The 18,216-nt window shown below is 43.5% G+C and overlaps 1 protein-coding gene across 2 annotated transcripts; it reads right to left on the minus strand.

The window, feature by feature from the left end:
* Window positions 1-367: 367 nt before the first annotated feature.
* On the minus strand, window positions 368-17,529 carry slc1a8a (solute carrier family 1 member 8a). 2 transcript variants are annotated; one of them, XM_061888137.1, is made up of 12 exons: window positions 16,307-17,529; window positions 14,665-14,946; window positions 10,696-10,775; window positions 10,390-10,605; window positions 10,041-10,083; window positions 9,762-9,969; window positions 9,581-9,680; window positions 9,283-9,516; window positions 7,398-7,592; window positions 1,255-1,389; window positions 1,087-1,189; window positions 368-1,012 (listed from the first exon to the last, which is right to left on the minus strand). In XM_061888137.1, exons 2-12 carry the CDS (start codon window positions 14,908-14,910, stop codon window positions 866-868), a joined length of 1,707 nt encoding a protein of 568 aa, XP_061744121.1. In that variant the 5' UTR covers window positions 14,911-14,946; window positions 16,307-17,529; the 3' UTR covers window positions 368-865. The 2 variants fall into 2 exon arrangements, with proteins under 2 accessions (XP_061744121.1, XP_061744122.1); XM_061888138.1 differs by lacking the exon at window positions 1,255-1,389.
* Window positions 17,530-18,216: the final 687 nt, after the last annotated feature.

The raw sequence follows: 18,216 nt of genomic DNA on the forward strand, positions 1-18,216 counted from the left end.
AAAATATATACAAAAAAGTTTGAGAACCACTGTAATAGAGGATAAACAATATACCAAAATGTATATGAAGACTTATATGGTTTTATACACAATATAATGTAAAAAATCTAAAAATATATTTAAAAAAAGTTTGACAACCACTGTAATAGAGGATAAAAATATTTTTGAGAATTATATGAAGACTTTTTGATGTTTTTCTACACAATATTACATTAAAAAAATCTAAAAATTATAGATAAAAAAGTTTGAAAACCACTGTAAAAGAGGATAAAAATATATTTTTTTAAATATATGAAGACTTTTTTATTTTTTTCAACACATTACGTACAAAAAATCTAAAAATATATATAAAAAAGTTTGAGAACCACTGTAGAGGATAAAAACATTTTTTTAAATCATATGAAGACTTTTTTAAGTTTTTCTACACAATATCACATAAACAAAATCTAAAAATAGATTTAAAAAGTTTGAGAACCACTGTAAAAATTGATAAAAATATATTTTTTTAAATTATATGAAGACTTTTATGTTTTTCAACACAATATTACATAAAAAAACTTAAAAAGATTGAGTGTTCTTGTGCATTGGCAGATGAAGTGAGGACTGCAGCGGAGGTTAAGGCAGAACTACTTCCTGTTTGAGAAAGGAAGATGAGGAAAGTCCACTTCCAGAATAAAATGAATTTCAGAATAAAAGAACAAATGCACCATGGACGCGTCGCCAACAGGAAGCAGGAAGTAAAGCACGAGAGGAAGCGGACGCACGCCAGCATGCAGTCGCCTGGAGAAGGTCACTTGAGGCCTCAATCACAGTCCCTTTGATGTCCGAGAAAGGTGGCGCCGCCCCCTTTGGGCGCCACGTTTCCTCACACCTGACAGATGTTGTAGTAGACGGTGTGGGCGTGGCCGTCCAACACCACGTCGCCGTCTTTGTGCGTGTGGATCTCCGTCATGGGCACGTCCACGCTGTGGGCGTGGACGTGGGGGGTGTGCGTGCCGTACGAAGGGACGCCCTGAGGGTGGGGGAGGAACATTTTTTTATTTTTTTTTAGCACGTGGCGTCAGGTTGCCGCCGCGTGACGTTTACCTTTCCCGTCCCGCTGAGGGGGAAGTCCTTCCGACACAGGTGGGCGATGATGCCCGCCGCCAGGGCGTCGCCCAGCACGTTGATCATGGTCCGAAACCGGTCCCTGAAACCAAGTACACGGTCACGCGACGCACTCAGGCCACACCCACTCACTCCGCCGCCACCTACAGGATCCAGTCGATGGCCACGATGAGGGTGATGTCGTCGGGGGGCAGGCCCACGGACGTCAGCACGATCACCATGGTAACCAGGCCGGCCTGGGGGATGCCGGCCGCGCCGATGCTGGCGGCGGTGGCGGTGATGCTGGCGGGAAGAGACGCGGGGGAAGGGGAGGTGAGGACGGCTGCGGGGTTGCCGCGGCAACAACATCAAACGCCATGCTTGCCAACCTTGAGACCTCCAATTTCGGGAGGTGGGGTGTGGGGGGCGTCGTTGGGGGCGTGGTTAAGAGGGGAGGAGTATATTTACATGTCAAGTATTTCATATATAAATATATATACGTATATATATATATATGTCTTAATTGGATTATCCAGAGAATAGTGCTCGATACCGTGGTAGAGCGCAATATGTATGTGTGGGAAAAATCACAAGACTACTTCATCTCTACAGAACTGTTTCATGAGGGGTTCCCTCAATCATCAGGAGATTTCAATTGTCATTCGTCAATCTCCATCCATCCATCCATTTTCTACCGCTTATTCCCTTTCGGGGTCGCGGGGGGCGCTGGCGCCTATCTCAGCTACAATCGGGCGGAAGGCAGGGTACACCCTGGACAAGTCGCCACCTCATCGCAGGGCCAACACAGATAGACAGACAACATTCACACTCACATTCACACACTAGGGCCAATTTAGTGTTGCCAATCAACCTATCCCCAGGTGCATGTCTTTGGAAGTGGGAGGAAGCCGGAGTACCCGGAGGGAACCCACGCATTCACGGGGGGAACATGCAAACTCCACACAGAAAGATCCCGAGCCTGGATTTGAACCCAGGACTGCAGGACCTTCGTATTGTGAGGCAGACGCACTAACCCCTCTGCCACCGTGAAGCCCATTCGTCAATCTCCTGACGATAAAATAAAACTCCTCTCTGAGCTGCAACCTTATCGTGGTAGAGGAGTTTGCGTGTCCCAATGATCCTAGGAGCTATGTTGTCTGGGGGCATAAAGCCCCCTGGTAGGGTCTCCCAAGGCAAACAGGTTCTAGGTGAGGGATCCGACAAAGAGCAGCTCGAAGACCTTTATGAAGAAGAAAAATCATGGACCCAGATTTCCCTCGCCCGGACGCGGGTCACCGGGGCCCCCCTCTGGAGCCAGGGCACGATGGCGAGCGCCTGGTGGCCGGGCCTGTTCCCATGGGGCCCGGCCGGGCACAGCCCGAAGAGGCAACGTGGGTCACCCCTCCAATGGGCTCACCACTCATAGGAGGGGCCATAGAGGTCGGGTGCATTGTGAGCTGGGCGGCAGCCGAAGGCAGGGCACTTGGCGGTCCGATCCTCGGCTACAGAAGCTAGCTCTTGGGACGTGGAACGTCACGTCACTGGGGGGTAAAGAGCCTGAGCTAGTGCGCGAAGTCGAGAAATTCCGGCTGGATATAGTCGGGCTCACTTCGACGCACAGCAAGGGCTCTGGAACCAGTTCTCTCGAGAGGGATTGGATCCTCTTCCACTCTGGCGTTGCCGGCAGTGAGAGGCGACTGGCTGGGGTGGCAATTCTTGTTCCCCCCCGGCTCAAAGCCTGTACGTTGGAGTTCAACCCGGTGGACGAAAGGGTAGCCTCCCTCCGCCTTCGGGTGGGGGGACGGGTCCTGACTGTTGTTTGTGCTTACGCACCAAACAGCAGTTCAGAGTACCCACCCTTTTTGGGAACACCCGAGGGAGTACTGGAAAGTGCCCCCCCGGGTGATTCCCTTGTCCTACTGGGAGACTTCAACGCTCACGTTGGCAACGACAGTGAAACCTGGAGAGACGTGATTGGGAAGAATGGCCGCCCGGATCTGAACCCGAGTGGTGTTTTGTTATTGGACTTTTGTGCTCGTCACAGTTTGTCCATAACAAACACCATGTTCAAACATAAGGGTGTCCATATGTGCACTTGGCACCAGGACACCCTAGGCCGCAGTTCCATGATCGACTTTGTAGTTGTGTCATCGGATTTGCGGCCTCATGTTTTGGACACTCGGGTGAAGAGAGGGGCGGAGCTTTCTACCGATCACCACCTGGTGGTGAGTTGGCTGCGATGGTGGGGGAGGATGGCGGACAGACCTGGCAGGCCCAAACGCATTGTGAGGGTCTGCTGGGAACGTCTGGCAGAGTCTCCTGTCAGACAAAGATTTAATTCCCACCTCCGGAAGAACTTTGAACATGTCACGAGGGAGGTGCTGGACATTGAGTCCGAGTGGACCATGTTCCGCACCTCTATTGTCGAGGCGGCAGATCGGAGCTGTGGCCGCAAGGTAGTTGGTGCCTGTCGGGGCGGCAATCCTAAAACCCCTTGGTGGACACCAGCGGTGAGGGATGCCGTCAAGCTGAAGAAGGAGTCCTATCGGGTCCTTTTGGCTCATAGGACTCCGGAGGCAGTGGACAGGTACCGACAGGCCAAGCGGTGTGCAGCTTCAGCGGTCGCTGGGAGCATGGGAGGAGTTCGGGGGAGCCATGGAAAACGACTTCCGGACGGCTTCGAAGCGATTCTGGACCACCGTCCGCCGCCTCAGGAAGGGGAAGCAGTGCACTATCAACACCGTGTATGGTGCGAATGGTGTTCTGCTGACCTCAACTGCGGATGTTGTGGATAGGTGGAAGGAATACTTCGAAGACCTCCTCAATCCCACCAACACGTCTTCCTATGAGGAAGCAGTGCCTGGGGAGTCTGTGGTGGACTCTTCTATTTCTGGGGCTGAGGTCGCTGAGGTAGTTAAAAAGCTCCTCGGTGGCAAGGCCCCAGGGGTGGACGAGACCCGCCCGGAGTTCCTTAAGGCTCTGGATGCTGTGGGGCTGTCTTGGTTGACAAGACTTTGCAGCATCGCGTGGACATCGGGGGCGGTACCTCTGGATTGGCAGACCGGGGTGGTGGTTCCTCTCTTTAAGAAGGGGGACCGGAGGGTGTGTTCCAACTATCGTGGGATCACACTCCTCAGCCTTCCCGGTAAGGTTTATTCAGGTGTACTGGAGAGGAGGCTACGTCGGATAGTCGAACCTCGGATTCAGGAGGAACAGTGTGGTTTTCGTCCTGGTCGTGGAACTGTGGACCAGCTCTATACTCTCGGCAGGGTTCTTGAGGGTGCATGGGAGTTTGCCCAACCAGTCTACATGTGCTTTGTGGACTTGGAGAAGGCATTCGACCGTGTCCCTCGGGAACTCCTGTGGGGAGTGCTCAGAGAGTATGGGGTATCGGACTGTCTTATTGTGGCGGTCCGTTCCCTGTACGATCAGTGCCAGAGCTTGGTCCGCATTGCCGGCAGTAAGTCGAACACATTTCCAGTGAGGGTTGGACTTCGCCAAGGCTGTCCTTTGTCACCGATTCTGTTCATAACTTTTAGGGACAGAATTTCTAGGCGCAGTCAAGGCGTTGAGAGGTTCCGGTTTGGTAACCGCAGGATTAGGTCTCTGCTTTTTGCAGATGATGTGGTCCTGATGGCTTCATCTGACCGGGATCTTCAGCTCTCGCTGGATCGGTTCGCAGCAGAGTGTGAAGCGACCGGAATGAGAATCAGCACCTCCAAGTCCGAGTCCATGGTTCTCGCCCGCAAAAGGGTGGAATGCCATCTCCGGGTTGGGGAGGAGACCCTGCCCCAAGTGGAGGAGTTCAAGTACCTAGGAGTCTTGTTCACGAGTGGGGGAAGAGTGGATCGTGAGATGGACAGGCGGATCGGTGCGGCGTCTTCAGTAATGCGGACGTTGTACCGATCCGTTGTGGTGAAGAAGGAGCTGAGCCGGAAGGCAAAGCTCTCAATTTACCGGTCGATCTGCGTTCCCATCCTCACCTATGGTCATGAGCTTTGGGTCATGACCGAAAGGATAAGATCACGGGTACAAGCGGCCGAAATGAGTTTCCTCCGCCGTGTGGCGGGGCTCTCCCTTAGAGATAGGGTGAGAAGCTCTGCCATCCGGGAGGAACTCAAAGTAAAGCCGCTGCTCCTTCACATCGAGAGGAGCCAGATGAGGTGGTTCGGGCATCTGGTCAGGATGCCACCCGAACGCCTCCCTACGGAGGTGTTTAGGGCACGTCCAACCTGTAGGAGGCCACGGGGAAGACCCAGGACACGTTGGGAAGACTATGTCTCCCGGCTGGTCTGGGAACGCCTTGGGATCACCCGGGAAGAGCTAGACGAAGTGGCTGGGGAGAGGGAAGTCTGGGTTTCCCTGCTTAGGCTGTTGCCCCCGCGACCCGACCTCGGATAAGCGGAAGATGATGGATGGATGGATGGATGGATGGATGGATATAAATAAAAGAAATACTTGAATCTCAGTGTTCATTTATTTACACATATACACACACATAACACTGATCAACTCATTGTTGAGTTAAGGGTTGAATTGTCCATCCTTGTTCTATTCTCTGTCACTACTTTTCTAACCATACGCCTGGGCTGAGAGCGAGGGACACATACAGACTGGACAAGTTGGTAGAGAAGGCCGGTAACGTGTTGGGAGTGGAGCTAGACTCTCTGACGGTGGTGTCAGAGAGGAGATGTCTCGCAAAACTCGCAGCCATTATGGACAACACCTCCCTCCCACTACACTCGGACCTTGCGGAGAGAATGAGCACGTTCAGTGGAAGGCTCAGACTCCCAAAATGTAACACGGAACGACACAGGAGGTCCTTCATACCGACAGCCATCAGACCGTATAATGCATATGTTCCTTCTTGGCTGCAGTTAAATGTAGAATATGTGTACAATATATTTTTATTATTCATGTATTATATATTAGATATATAATATATGTTATCTATTATTTATTATTATTATTGTTTACTGTGAACGAACTGTGGTGCTGAATTTCCCCCAGGATTTAATAAAGTACTTGTATTCTATTCTATTCTATTTCTATGTACAGTATTGTATGGCAGTATTGTCCTGTTTAAGAGTGCCACAACATTGCTGTTTACGGCAGACAAACTGCTTTACGGTAGACGAAAACGTGACTGCTGTTGTTGTATGTTGTTACCACGCTGGGAGGACGTTAATGAAACTGCCTAACAATAAACCCACATAAGAAACCAAGACCTCGCCCTCGATCATTCTACAGTTATAACGTCATTAGGCAGGCGCGATGTTTATATCGTGGGAAAGCGGACGTGAAAACAGGCAGTCCTCACTCAGGTCCGCCTGGAGCTGGAGGGGGCGTGGCCTCCAGCTCCGCCTGAATTTCCGGGAGATTTTCGGTAGAAAATTGGTCCCCCGGGAGGTTTTCGGGAGAGGCGCTGAATTTCGGGAGTCTCTAGGAAAATCCGGGAGGGTTGGCAAGTATGACAGTATCAAATCAAATTTATTTATAAAGCAAATTTAAAATTTACCAAAGGAGTAGCCAAAGTGCTGTACAATTTATTATATTATTTTATATTATGTTATATTATATTATATACATATTTACCTTCTTGAGACCACGTAGCTCTTTAGGACCACCCTGGCTAGATATATAAAGATTTTTATTTACAACAATAATAATACAAATACCAAAAAGGTACACTTTTAGTTCATTTTTTGTCTGTGGTTGGTTTTTAATCTTAATTATTTACTTCAAGTTATTACAGTATCCATACTTGCCAATTAATTTAATTATTTACATTAGGTTATTTACAATCCGGGGAGATGGGATGTGAATGGAGGAGGGTATTAGTAAAAGGGTTGAAGTTGCCTGAAATTGTTGTGGTGCATGTACAGTAGGTGGCAGTATTGTCCTATTTAAGAGTGTCACAACATTGCCGTTTACGGCAGACAAACTGTTTTACGGTAGACGAAAACGTGACTGCTGTTGTTGTGTGTTGTTACCGCGTTGGGAGGACGTTAATGAAACTGGCTAACAATAAACCCACATAAGAATCCAAGAACTCGCCCTTGATTCATTCTATAGTTATAACGTCATTGGGCAAGCGCGCTGTTTATATTGTGGGAAAGTGGACAGAAAAAAACAGGCTGTCCTCACTCAGGTCCGCCTGGAGCTGGAGGGGGCGTGGCCTCCAGCTCCGCCTGAATTTCGGGAGATTTTCGGTAGAAAATTTGTCCCCCCAGAGGTTTTCGGGAGAGGCGCTGAATTTCGGGAGTCTCTAGGAAAATCCGGGAGGGTTGGCAAGTATGTGGAACGCTCACCTGATGGTGACCAGCTGTCCGAAGTCCAGCTCGTAGTCGTTGACCTGGGCGATGAAGATGGCCGCCACCGCCTCGTAGAGCGCCGTGCCGTCCATGTTGATGGTGGCGCCCACGGGCAGCACGAAGCGGGCGATCTGGCGGTCCACGTGGCAGTTCTCCAGCAGACACTTCATGGTGATGGGCAGCGTCGCAGAGCTGGGGGGGGGAGCGCCGTCAGCGTTTTAAGGGGAACTTTATCACAATTTCAGAAGGGTTAAAACCGATAAAAATCTGTTCCCAGTGGCTTATTTCATTTTTACATTTTTTTTTTCAAAATTTTACCCATCATGGAATAACCCGAAAAAAGGCTTTAAAGTGCCTGATTTTTGCTATCTGTAAATCTACCGATTGGTAAGTGTTTGTTTGGCATTAAATGTGTGTGGAGGGAAAGGCTGGATGCAAATATAGCTACAAATGTACATACAGCTAGCCTAAATAGAATGTTAGCATCAATTAGCTGGCAGTCATGCCGCGACCAAATATGTCTGATTAGCACATAAGTCAATAACATCAACAAAACTCCCCTTTGTGATTTTGTTGACTTTATCGTTGGAAATGGATCTGCTTTGAGTGTCGCAGGATATCCGTGCCATGTCTGTCATAGCATCGCCGGTAAAATGTGCAGACCAAACGAGGGACTTTCGCATCTTTTGATACTGGTGCAACTTGAATCCGCCGATTGGTATGTGTTTGTTTGGCATTAAATGTGGGTTGAGGGAAAGGCTGGATGCAAATACAGCTACAAATGTACATACAGGTAGCCTAAATAGCATGTTAGTATCGATTAGCTGGCAATCATGCAGCGACCAAATATGTCTGATTAGCACATAAGTCAATAACATAAACAAAACTCCCCTTTGTGATTTCGTTGACTTTATCGTTGGAAATGCATCTGCTTTGAGTGTCGCAGGATATCCACACATTTCTCCGTGCCATGTCCGTCGTAGCATCACCGGTAAAATGTGCAACTTTCACATCTTTTGACACTGGTGCAACTTAAATCAGTCGATTGGTATGTGTTTGTTTGGCATTAAATGTGGGTGGAGGGAAAGGCTGGATGCAAATATAGCTACAAATGTACATACAGCTAGCCTAAATAGCATGTTAGCATCGATTAGCTGGCAGTCATGCCGCGACCAAATATGTCTGATTAGCACATAAGTCAATATCATCAACAAAACTCACGTTTGTGATTTCGTTGACTTTATCGTTGGAAATGCATCTGCTTTGAGTGTCGCAGGACATCCACACGTTTCTCCGTGCCATGTCCGTCGTAGCATCACCGGTAAAATGTGCAACTTTCGCATCTTTTGACACTGGTGCAACTTGAATCCGTCGATTGGTATGTGTTTGTTTGGCATTAAATGTGGGTGAAGGCTGGTTGTGAATATAGCTACAAATGAGGCATAACCATGCACATACAGCTAGCCTTAATAGCATGTTAGCATCGATTAGCATGCCGTGCTAATCAAAGCACACTCCACGTAAGTCAAATTGAATCTGTCCCTGATCGTGTTGTCGAAAAAACAGAAAATAACAAAGCTGATTTGACTCGATGTTTGTAATGTGTTTGAGAAATTGCCGTTGACTACCTATGTGACGTCACAACTCCGAGAGCGAATAATAGAAAGGCGTTTATTTCGCCAAAATTCACCCATTTAGAGTTCGGAAATCGGTTAAAAAAATATATGGTCTTTTTTCTGCAACATCAAGGTATATATTGACGCTTGCATAGGTCTGCTGATAATGTTCCCCTTTAAAAACGTCGCGGCGAAGGCGGCGGCCAACGCGGCGGCGAAAGCGGCGGCGAAAGCGGCGGCGAAGGCGGCGGCGAAGGCGGACTCACCTGGAGGAGGTGGCCAGGGCGATGACCAGGGCCTGCAGGAGCCCACGGATGTACGTGAAGGGATTCTTCCTCGTGAGCAGGAAGTAGAAAAGGGGGAGGAGCACCAGGCCGTGCACGAAGAGGCCGGCGAGCACGGTGACGCCGTACCAGCCCAGCTTCTTCCCCAGCGTGCTCGGGTCCTGCATGTCCAGGATCTTGCCCGCCACCAGGAAGATGATGCCGAACGGGAAGTACCTGCAATGAGACCAGGTTGGAATTTTTTTTATACAAGCCCCGCCCACAGGTGTCTTCCGCTCACCACACGGCGGCGTTGATGATTTTCATGACGCACTCGTTGATGCACTGGCACACGTTGACCAGCGGCGCTCCTCGCTCGCCCATCCTGCCCAGCAACAGCCCTGCCGTGACGTCATCGCCGGTCAACATGCGCGCACGTTCGACACCCTTGCCCGCCCACCCGCCCGAACTCCCACGCTTACCCATGGTGGCGGAGAAGATGACGATGCCGAGCACGTTCATCTGCTGGCTGCTGCCGGGACTCGTCTTGTACGTGACCTCGGGGGGCGGAGTCAGCTCCAGGAACACCGTGCGACCTTTGGGCTCGCGCTCGTCCGGCACCACGTACACGAAGTTGGGCTGGATGGTCCTGGTCGGGACCTTCAGGATGGGCACCAGGTCCGTTTTGTACTGACGACACAAACAGGAAGTGAGCGGCGGCGGCGGCGGCGGTCATGTGGCGGCGGAGTTCCGGCGCTCACCTGCTGGAACGTGGCCTCGATCAGATTGGACGGGACCATGTTCCTGTGGGCGGAGCAGAAACCGGGTCAGTGACAGCAGGACGCTCAGAAGCTCAAGACGGGGGGCGTGGCCCGCAGGCCTGCACGTGCAGCAGCAGAGATCACCATGACCTAATCCGTCACTCATCCTCGCCGGATTACCAAAAATACGCTCGTTAGCTTCTCGGCTGATTGGATGCACGTGCCGGTTGGTTTCCACGGCAACACAACAAAGGATCACGGTCCGCGTTGGCATCTCGACGAAAGCAGGGCGAGGGGCGGAGCTATGAACGTGACGGCGACTGACATAGAGGAGGGCGGAGACACTCACCTGATCAGGTCAAGGAGGGCGTCGGCCGACGTCATAACGGGCCCGCCCCCCAGCCGGTTGCTCTCCATCTCCGTGCCGACGCCGGGCTTGATGATGACCACCAAGACGATGCCCACCACCACGGCGATGAAGGTGGTCCACAGGTAATAGGTGACGGTCAGCACGCCCATGCGGCAGCACGCCTTCGACTCCATGGACGACAGGCCCGACATCAGACTGCGCACATGACCCAGGGGGCGGAGCTTACAACGTCAAAGAAGGCGAGGGCGGAGCGGCGGTTGCTAAAGCGGTAGCGTGACGACCCACCTGGACGTGATGAGGGGCAGGATGAGCATCTTCAGCATCCTCATGAGAAGTTCCCCCGGGAAGGAGAAGTAGATTTTTGCCTGCATTTCAAAATAAAAGCAAATGACTCGGTGAAGGGGAACAGGAAGTTGATGCATTTGGGATGAAGTTCCGCACTTTGCGAAGTTCGTATTGTCGTCATCAGGAACTTGAACTTGTGTCAATTTATGTGTAAAAACAATTTCATTTAATACAAATATGTGAACAAAGTTTGTGTTTAAAAGTTTGTAAAATAAAATTTAGTTTAAAAAAAAATCAGAAAATTTATATTTGTAACATTTGTAAATATTACAATCCACCGGAAGTGAGTTTTGAAGCAACCAATACTTTATAATATATTTTACAATATTTGTTTTTTTAAACAGATTTTTATAACACTGATTATTTTACACTTAATTTTTTGACACACTATTTGTTTTACACTGAATCTTTATCCACAGCATTATTTTACACACTGAAAATTTTCACACTGAACTTTTACACACGTTTTTTTTTTTTACAATGAATTTTTATACCCTGCTTTATTTTTACACTTATTTTTTTTGCACAGCCATTTTTTTACACTGAATCTTTATACACTGCATGATTTTACACTAACATTTTATACACTAAAACTCTTCACACTGATTTTTATAAACATATTTTTTATTTATACTGATTTTTGTACAGTGAACTTTTACACCATTTGTTTTCCAATTAATTTTTATACCCAGCTTTATTTTTTTTTTCACACTGAATTTTTATACACTGATTTTTTTACACTTAATTTTTTGACACACTATTTGTTTTACACTGAATCTTTATCCACAGCATTATTTTACACACTGAAAATTTTCACACTGAAATTTTACACACGTTTTTTTTTTTACAATGAATTTTTATACCCTGCTTTATTTTTACACTTGTTTTTTTTTTGCACAGACATTTTTTTACACTGAATCTTTATACACTGCATTATTTTACACTAACACTGATTTTTATAAACATATTTTTAATTATACTGATTTTTGTACAGTGAACTTTTACACCATTTGTTTTCCAATTAATTTTTATACCCAGCTTTATTTATTTTTTCCACACTGAATTTTTATACACTGATTTTTTTACACTTAATTGTTTTGCAAAAACAATTTTTTTTACACTGAATCTTTATATACTGCATTATTTTACACTAACATTTTATACACTCAAAATTTTCACACTGATTTTTATAAACATATTTACACTGGGTTTTTTTTACACTGAACTTTTACACAATTAATTGATTCACACTGAATTTTTTTTATACCCTACTTTTTAGACTGATTTTTAACACAATGTTTACAAAAATGTTTCATATTTACACTGAATTTTTGTACCCTGCTTTATTTTTACACTGAATTTTTTCACAGTGAATTTTTATACACTGATCTTTTTACACTTTATTTTCTTTACACTTACTTTTTTTGAACAGACATTTTTTTACACTGAATCTTTATACACTGCATTATTTTACACCAACAATTTATACACTGACATTTTTTTAACACTCAATATTTACAAACATATTTTTGATGTACACTGAGTTTTTATACCAAGCTTTTTCTTTATACACGTAATTTTAATACAGTGAATTTTTTTCCACTGAATTTTTATACACTGATTTTTTAAATTGATTTTTTCACTTTATTTTCTAACACTGATTTTTTTTAACACTCTTTTTTTTTGCACAGACATTTTTTTTACACTGAATCCTTATACACTGCATTATTTTACACTAAAATTTTATATACAAACATTTTTGACACTGATTTTTTTTTACGCTGAACGTTTATAAACATATTTTTCATTTACACTGTACTTTTACACACATTTTTTCTACACTGAATTTTTTTAACACTATACTTAAAGGTTTAAAACCTCAATTTTTATTCATACCGATTTTTTTACACAGAATTTTTTTTTTACACTGAATCTTTATACACTTTACACACTGCATTAAAAAGTAAATAAAACATCCGTTTATGAACATTCAGTGTTAAAAAAAAATCTGGGTGAAAATTTTCAGTGTATAAAATTGTGTAAAATAATTTTTTTTACACTTTTTTTCCCCACTGAATTTTTGTACATTTAATTTTCTCCACTGAATTTTTTAACTACATTTTTTTTGCACATACATTTTTTTTACACTGAATCTATACACTGCATTATTTTGTGTAAGTATTTTTTTGTTTTCCAACCTTAAAACATTCAGTGTAAAAAAAAAGCAGTGTATAAAAATTCAGTGGGAAAAAAATTCTGCATAAAAGTTAAGTGTAAAAAAAAAATTATTTTACACAACAATTTTATAGACTGAAAATTTTTACACTGATTTTTCTTAACACTGAATGTTTATAAACAGATTTTTTATTTACACTGAACTTTTACACCTTTTTTTTTTACAATGATTTTTTTTACACTGCATTAAAAAGTAAATAAAAAAATCCGTTTATAAACATTCAGTGTTAAAAAAAACAGTGTGAAAATTTTAAGTGTATAAATTGTTGAGTAAAATAATTTAGTTTTCACTTAACTTTTACACCGAATTCAGTGTAAGAAAAAAATTCTTACACTGAATTTTTTTTCACACTGAATTATTTAGACATTGAATTTTTGCACACAAAAAAAATCAGTTACATAAATTCAGTATAAAAAAGACAGTAATTAACCTCCATAGTCTACTTCCTGTTGTTCAAAAGGGTGATTTTATAAACTCACAGGACCTTTTGACTCTCCAGGGTTGACAATTTGTTCCTGGTGAAATTTAGTGTCGCTGTCCAAATGTTAAACATTTTTCTGGGTTGAAACTCATGCTAAGGTTAGCAACATGCTAACTCGAATTACCGTATTTCTTTGAATTGCCACCAGGTATATAGTATGCGCCTACCTAGAATTACTGCCGGGTCAAACTCGTTTCGCAAAATAATTAGCGCATGCTTAGCATTACCGCCGGCTCAGGATTAACGCCGGGTCAAACTCGTTTCGCAAAATATCATTTTTATTAGCACACGTCTAGAATTTCCGCCAGGTCAAACTCGTTTCGCCAACTAATTAGCATATCCCTAGAATTTCCACCGGGTCAAACTCGTCACGTCACGAGTGACACTTTACCTGTTATCATTTTCAAAATGGAGGAGGCTGAGTTCAATCATTTGAAATCGCTTAAAGGGAAGAAGATTAAAATCTATTCAGTAGGATTTAAGGTCCAAGCTATTGAATATGCTAAAAAGAACAGTAAGCAGCTATGTTTTATTAGTATACCGTAGCTGCGTGTGTCAAATATGAGTCATTAAATGACTCCCGCCTCCTGGTGGTAGAGGGCGCTAGTGATCCTTCTTGCGACTACTCGGCTGCAGAAGAAGTGACAACAAGCAGCGATCGTTTATTTTTTCCTCTCGCTTGCACTTTTAACATGGAGGATTACATATCTAAAATAAAACCGTTTTCTAAACTGGACTTTCAATCGAAGCAGGAGGTAATAAAGGAAGATCTCCATCGAGACAGAGAGACTTTTAAAACCGAAGAAAGATAAGGAAGACTTCAATAAATCAGTTATCGATGCTTTTGATCAGAAGGAGCTGGCTTTTACTTCATTTATAAGTAAAGATAAGACCATAACGTTTTTTTTTTAAATTATGTGCTATTCATGATGGTATACTTACATCACACTCAAATTCATAAGCGCAGGCCTAAATTTACCGCATGCCTTTGGTAAGCGCCGGAGTGGGAAGAGGTTTTAAATTAATTAGTGCCCCGGCAGCAATTCAAGGAAATACGGTATAGCGTTTGGAAAGTTAGTTAGCCTAGCATGCTAGCCAGTGTCTGGTAATGTTGAGGATTCTAAAAGCTTGCATACAGTGAAGGGATAAATGGGGGCTGGGGGTTGGGGGGTTGGGGGGTGGGGTAAGGTACCTGCGTGGACAGCTGGGTGCCCCTCAGCATGAAGCCCAGCGTGCAGCCGCTCAGCACGGCCACCACCGACAGGATCAGGAGGCCGTTCCTCCTGGCGAAGTCCCGCAGTCTCCTGCGGGCGCCGCCGCTCACTTTGGCGAACAGACGGTCCGCCATGCTCCTGTCGGCGTCTCCCGCCTCACAGGAGCTGTGTTCCGAGCGGGCCTCGTCCTCGCCGCCGCCGCCGCCAAGCAGAAGCTCGTCCATGGCTGGAAGGGGGACGAGGTTTGGAGCAGGTCTCACCTGCAGCGGCAGATTAAGGCAGACTTAGCGGGACTAAGGAGCTTACAGGCGGTCCTCACGCTCCCTCGTTGTGGCTCCCCCTCGGACTGGGGGGGGGGGGGGGGGGGGTTAAAGGTCAAGGCGAGGGTCACCGGCGTGCACTTGTCACCTTTAATCGTCTTCTTGATGTTGCTTCACGGTTACGACGGACTCATGCTCACCTCGTCAGCTTTTTTTCCTTCTATCACTTATTTGTTTACATTTTAGTTGATTGTTTATGTCCAAGTCCTGTTGTGTTGAACATACTTTGCCAATAAAGAGGATTCGGCCTCACCGCTTCAACCCTGTTCTTTTCAAAAACTACAAAACACGTTTTAGTTTTTTTACGTTTAAAATTTATATATCAAATATGATTAACATTGATATATGAAATATGTAAAAAAAAACATGATTAGTTACGTCAAAGCCCTATAGTGTTTAACATACTTTGCCAATAAAGAGGATTCGGCCTTACCGCTTAAACCCTGTTATTTTCAAAAACTACAAAACACCATTTTAGTTTTTTACGTTTATAATTTATATATTAAATATTATTAACATCCATCCATCCATTTTCTACCGCTTATTCCCTTTTGGGGTCGCGGGGGGCGCTGGCGCCTATCTCAGCTACAATCGGGCGGAAGGCGGTGTACACCCTGGACAAGTCGCCACCTCATCACAGGGCCAACACAGATAGACAGACAACATTCACACACTAGGGCCAATTTAGTGTTGCCAATCAACCTATCCCCAGGTGCATGTCTTTGGAAGTGGGAGGAAGCCGGAGTACCCGGAGGGAACCCACACATTCACGGGGAGAACATGCAAACTCCACACAGAAAGATCCCGAGCCTGGATTTGAACCCAGGACTGCAGGACCTTCGTATTGTGAGGCAGATGCACTAACCCCTCTGCCACCGTGAAGCCCTATTATTAACATTGATATATGAAATATGAAAAAGAACATGATTGTTTACGTCAAAGTCCTATTGTGTTTAACATACTTTGCCAATAAAGAGGATTCGGCCTCGCCGCTTAAACCCGGTTCTTTTCAAAAACTACAAAACACCATTTTAGTTTTTTACGTTTATAATTTATATATTAAATAGGATTAACATTGATATATGAAATATGATAAAGAACATGATTTTTTTATGTCAAAGTCCTATTGTGTTTAACATACTTTGCCAATAAAGAGGATTCTTTCAACCCTGTCCTTTTCAAAAAATACAAACCACCATTTTTGTTTATCATTTATATATTAAATATGATTAACGTTGATATATGAAATATGATAAAGAACATGATTGTTTACGTCGAAGTCCTTTTGTGTTTAACATACTTTGCCAATAAAGAGGATTCGGCCTCGCCGCTTCAACCCTGTGCTTTTCAAAAACGACACACCATTCTAGTTGTTTATGTTTATCATTTATATATTAAATATGATTAACATTGATATATGAAGTATGATAAAGGACATGATTGTTTACGTCAAAGTCCTGTTGTGTTTAACATACTTTGCCAATAAAGAGGATTCGGCCTCGCCGCTTCAACCCTGTCCTTTTCAAAAACGACACACCATTCTAGTTTTTTATGTTTGTCATTTACATATTAAATATGATTAACGTTGATGTATAAAATATGATAAAGAACATGATTGTTTACGTCAAAGTCGTATTGTGTTTAACATACTTTGCCAATAAAGAGGATTTGGCCTCGCCGCTTCAACTCGGTTCTTTTCAAAAACGACACACCATTCTAGTTTTTTATGTTTGTCATTTACATATTAAATATGATTAACGTTGATGTATAAAATATGATAAAGAACATGATTGTTTACGTCAAAGTCGTATTGTGTTTAACATACTTTGCCAATAAAGAGGATTTGGCCTCGCCGCTTCAACTCGGTTCTTTTCAAAAACGACACACCATTCTAGTTTTTTATGTTTGTCATTTACATATTAAATATGATTAACGTTGATGTATAAAATATGATAAAGAACATGATTGTTTACGTCAAAGTCGTATTGTGTTTAACATACTTTGCCAATAAAGAGGATTCGGCCTCGCCGCTTCAACCCGGTTCTTTTCAAAAACTACAAAACACCATTTTAGTTTTTATGTTTATCAGTTATATATTAAATATGATTAACATTGATATTTGAAATATGATAAAGAACATGATTGTTTACCTGCAACTCCTGTTGTGTTGATCATACTTTGCCAATAAAGAGGATTCTGCCCCACCGCTTCAACCCTGTTCTTTTCAAAAACTAAAAACCACCATTTTTGTTTTTATTGTTTATAATTCATATATTAAATTGGATTAACATTGATATATGAAATATGATAAAGAACATGATTGTTTACGTCAAAGTCCTATTGTGTTTAACATACTTTGCCAATAAAGAGGATTCGGCCTCGCCGCTTCAACCCTGTCCTTTTCAAAAACTACAAACCACCATTTTTGTTTTTATTGTTTATCATTTATATATTAAATATGATTAACGTTGATATATGAAATATGATAAAGAACATGATTGTTTACGTCATAGTCCTATTGTGTTGAACATACTTTGCCAATAAAGAGGATTCGGCCTCGCCGCTTCAACCTTGTCCTTTTCAAAAACGACATGCCATTCTAGTTTTTTATGTTTGTCATTTAAATATTAAATATGATTAATATTGATATTTGAAATATGATAAAGAACATGATTCATTACGTCAAAGTCCTTTTGTGTTTAACATACTTTGCCAATAAAGAGGATTCTGCCTCGCCGCTTCAACCCTGTCATTTTCAAAAACGACACACCATTCTAGTTTTTCATGTTTATCATTTACATATTAAATATGATTAATGTTGATATATATGAAATATGATAAAGAACATGATTTTTTTTATGTCAAAGTCCTATTGTGTTTAACATACTTTGCCAATAAAGAGGATTCTGCCTCGCCTCTTCAACCCTGTCCTTTTCAAAGACAACAAACCACCATTTTTGTTTTTATTGTTTATCATTTATATATTAAATATGATTAACGTTGATATATGAAATATGATAAAGAACGTGATTGTTTCCGTCAAAGTCCTATTGTGTTTACCATACTTTGCCAATAAAGAGGATTCGGCCCCGCCACTTCAACCGTCTTTTTCAAAAACGACACACCATTTTAGTTTTTTACGTTTATAATTTATATATTAAATATGATTAACACTGATATACGTATGAAATATGATAAAGAACATGATTG

The sequence above is a fragment of the Nerophis ophidion genome, linkage group LG26 (genome assembly GCF_033978795.1).
Source record: "Nerophis ophidion isolate RoL-2023_Sa linkage group LG26, RoL_Noph_v1.0, whole genome shotgun sequence".
NCBI classification, from domain to species: Eukaryota; Metazoa; Chordata; class Actinopteri; order Syngnathiformes; family Syngnathidae; genus Nerophis; species Nerophis ophidion.

Coding starts and splice junctions, on each gene's coding strand:
- slc1a8a (XM_061888137.1), bottom strand. CDS start 14,910: ATGGACGAGCTTCTGCTTGGCGGCGGCGGCGGCGAGGACGAGGCCCGC. Junction 10,606..10,695: donor CTGCCCCTCATCACGTCCAG/GTGGGTCGTCAC, acceptor TCATGTGCGCAG/TCTGATGTCGGGCCTGTCGT. Junction 9,517..9,580: donor ATCATCAACGCCGCCGTGTG/GTGAGCGGAAGA, acceptor GTCTCATTGCAG/GTACTTCCCGTTCGGCATCA.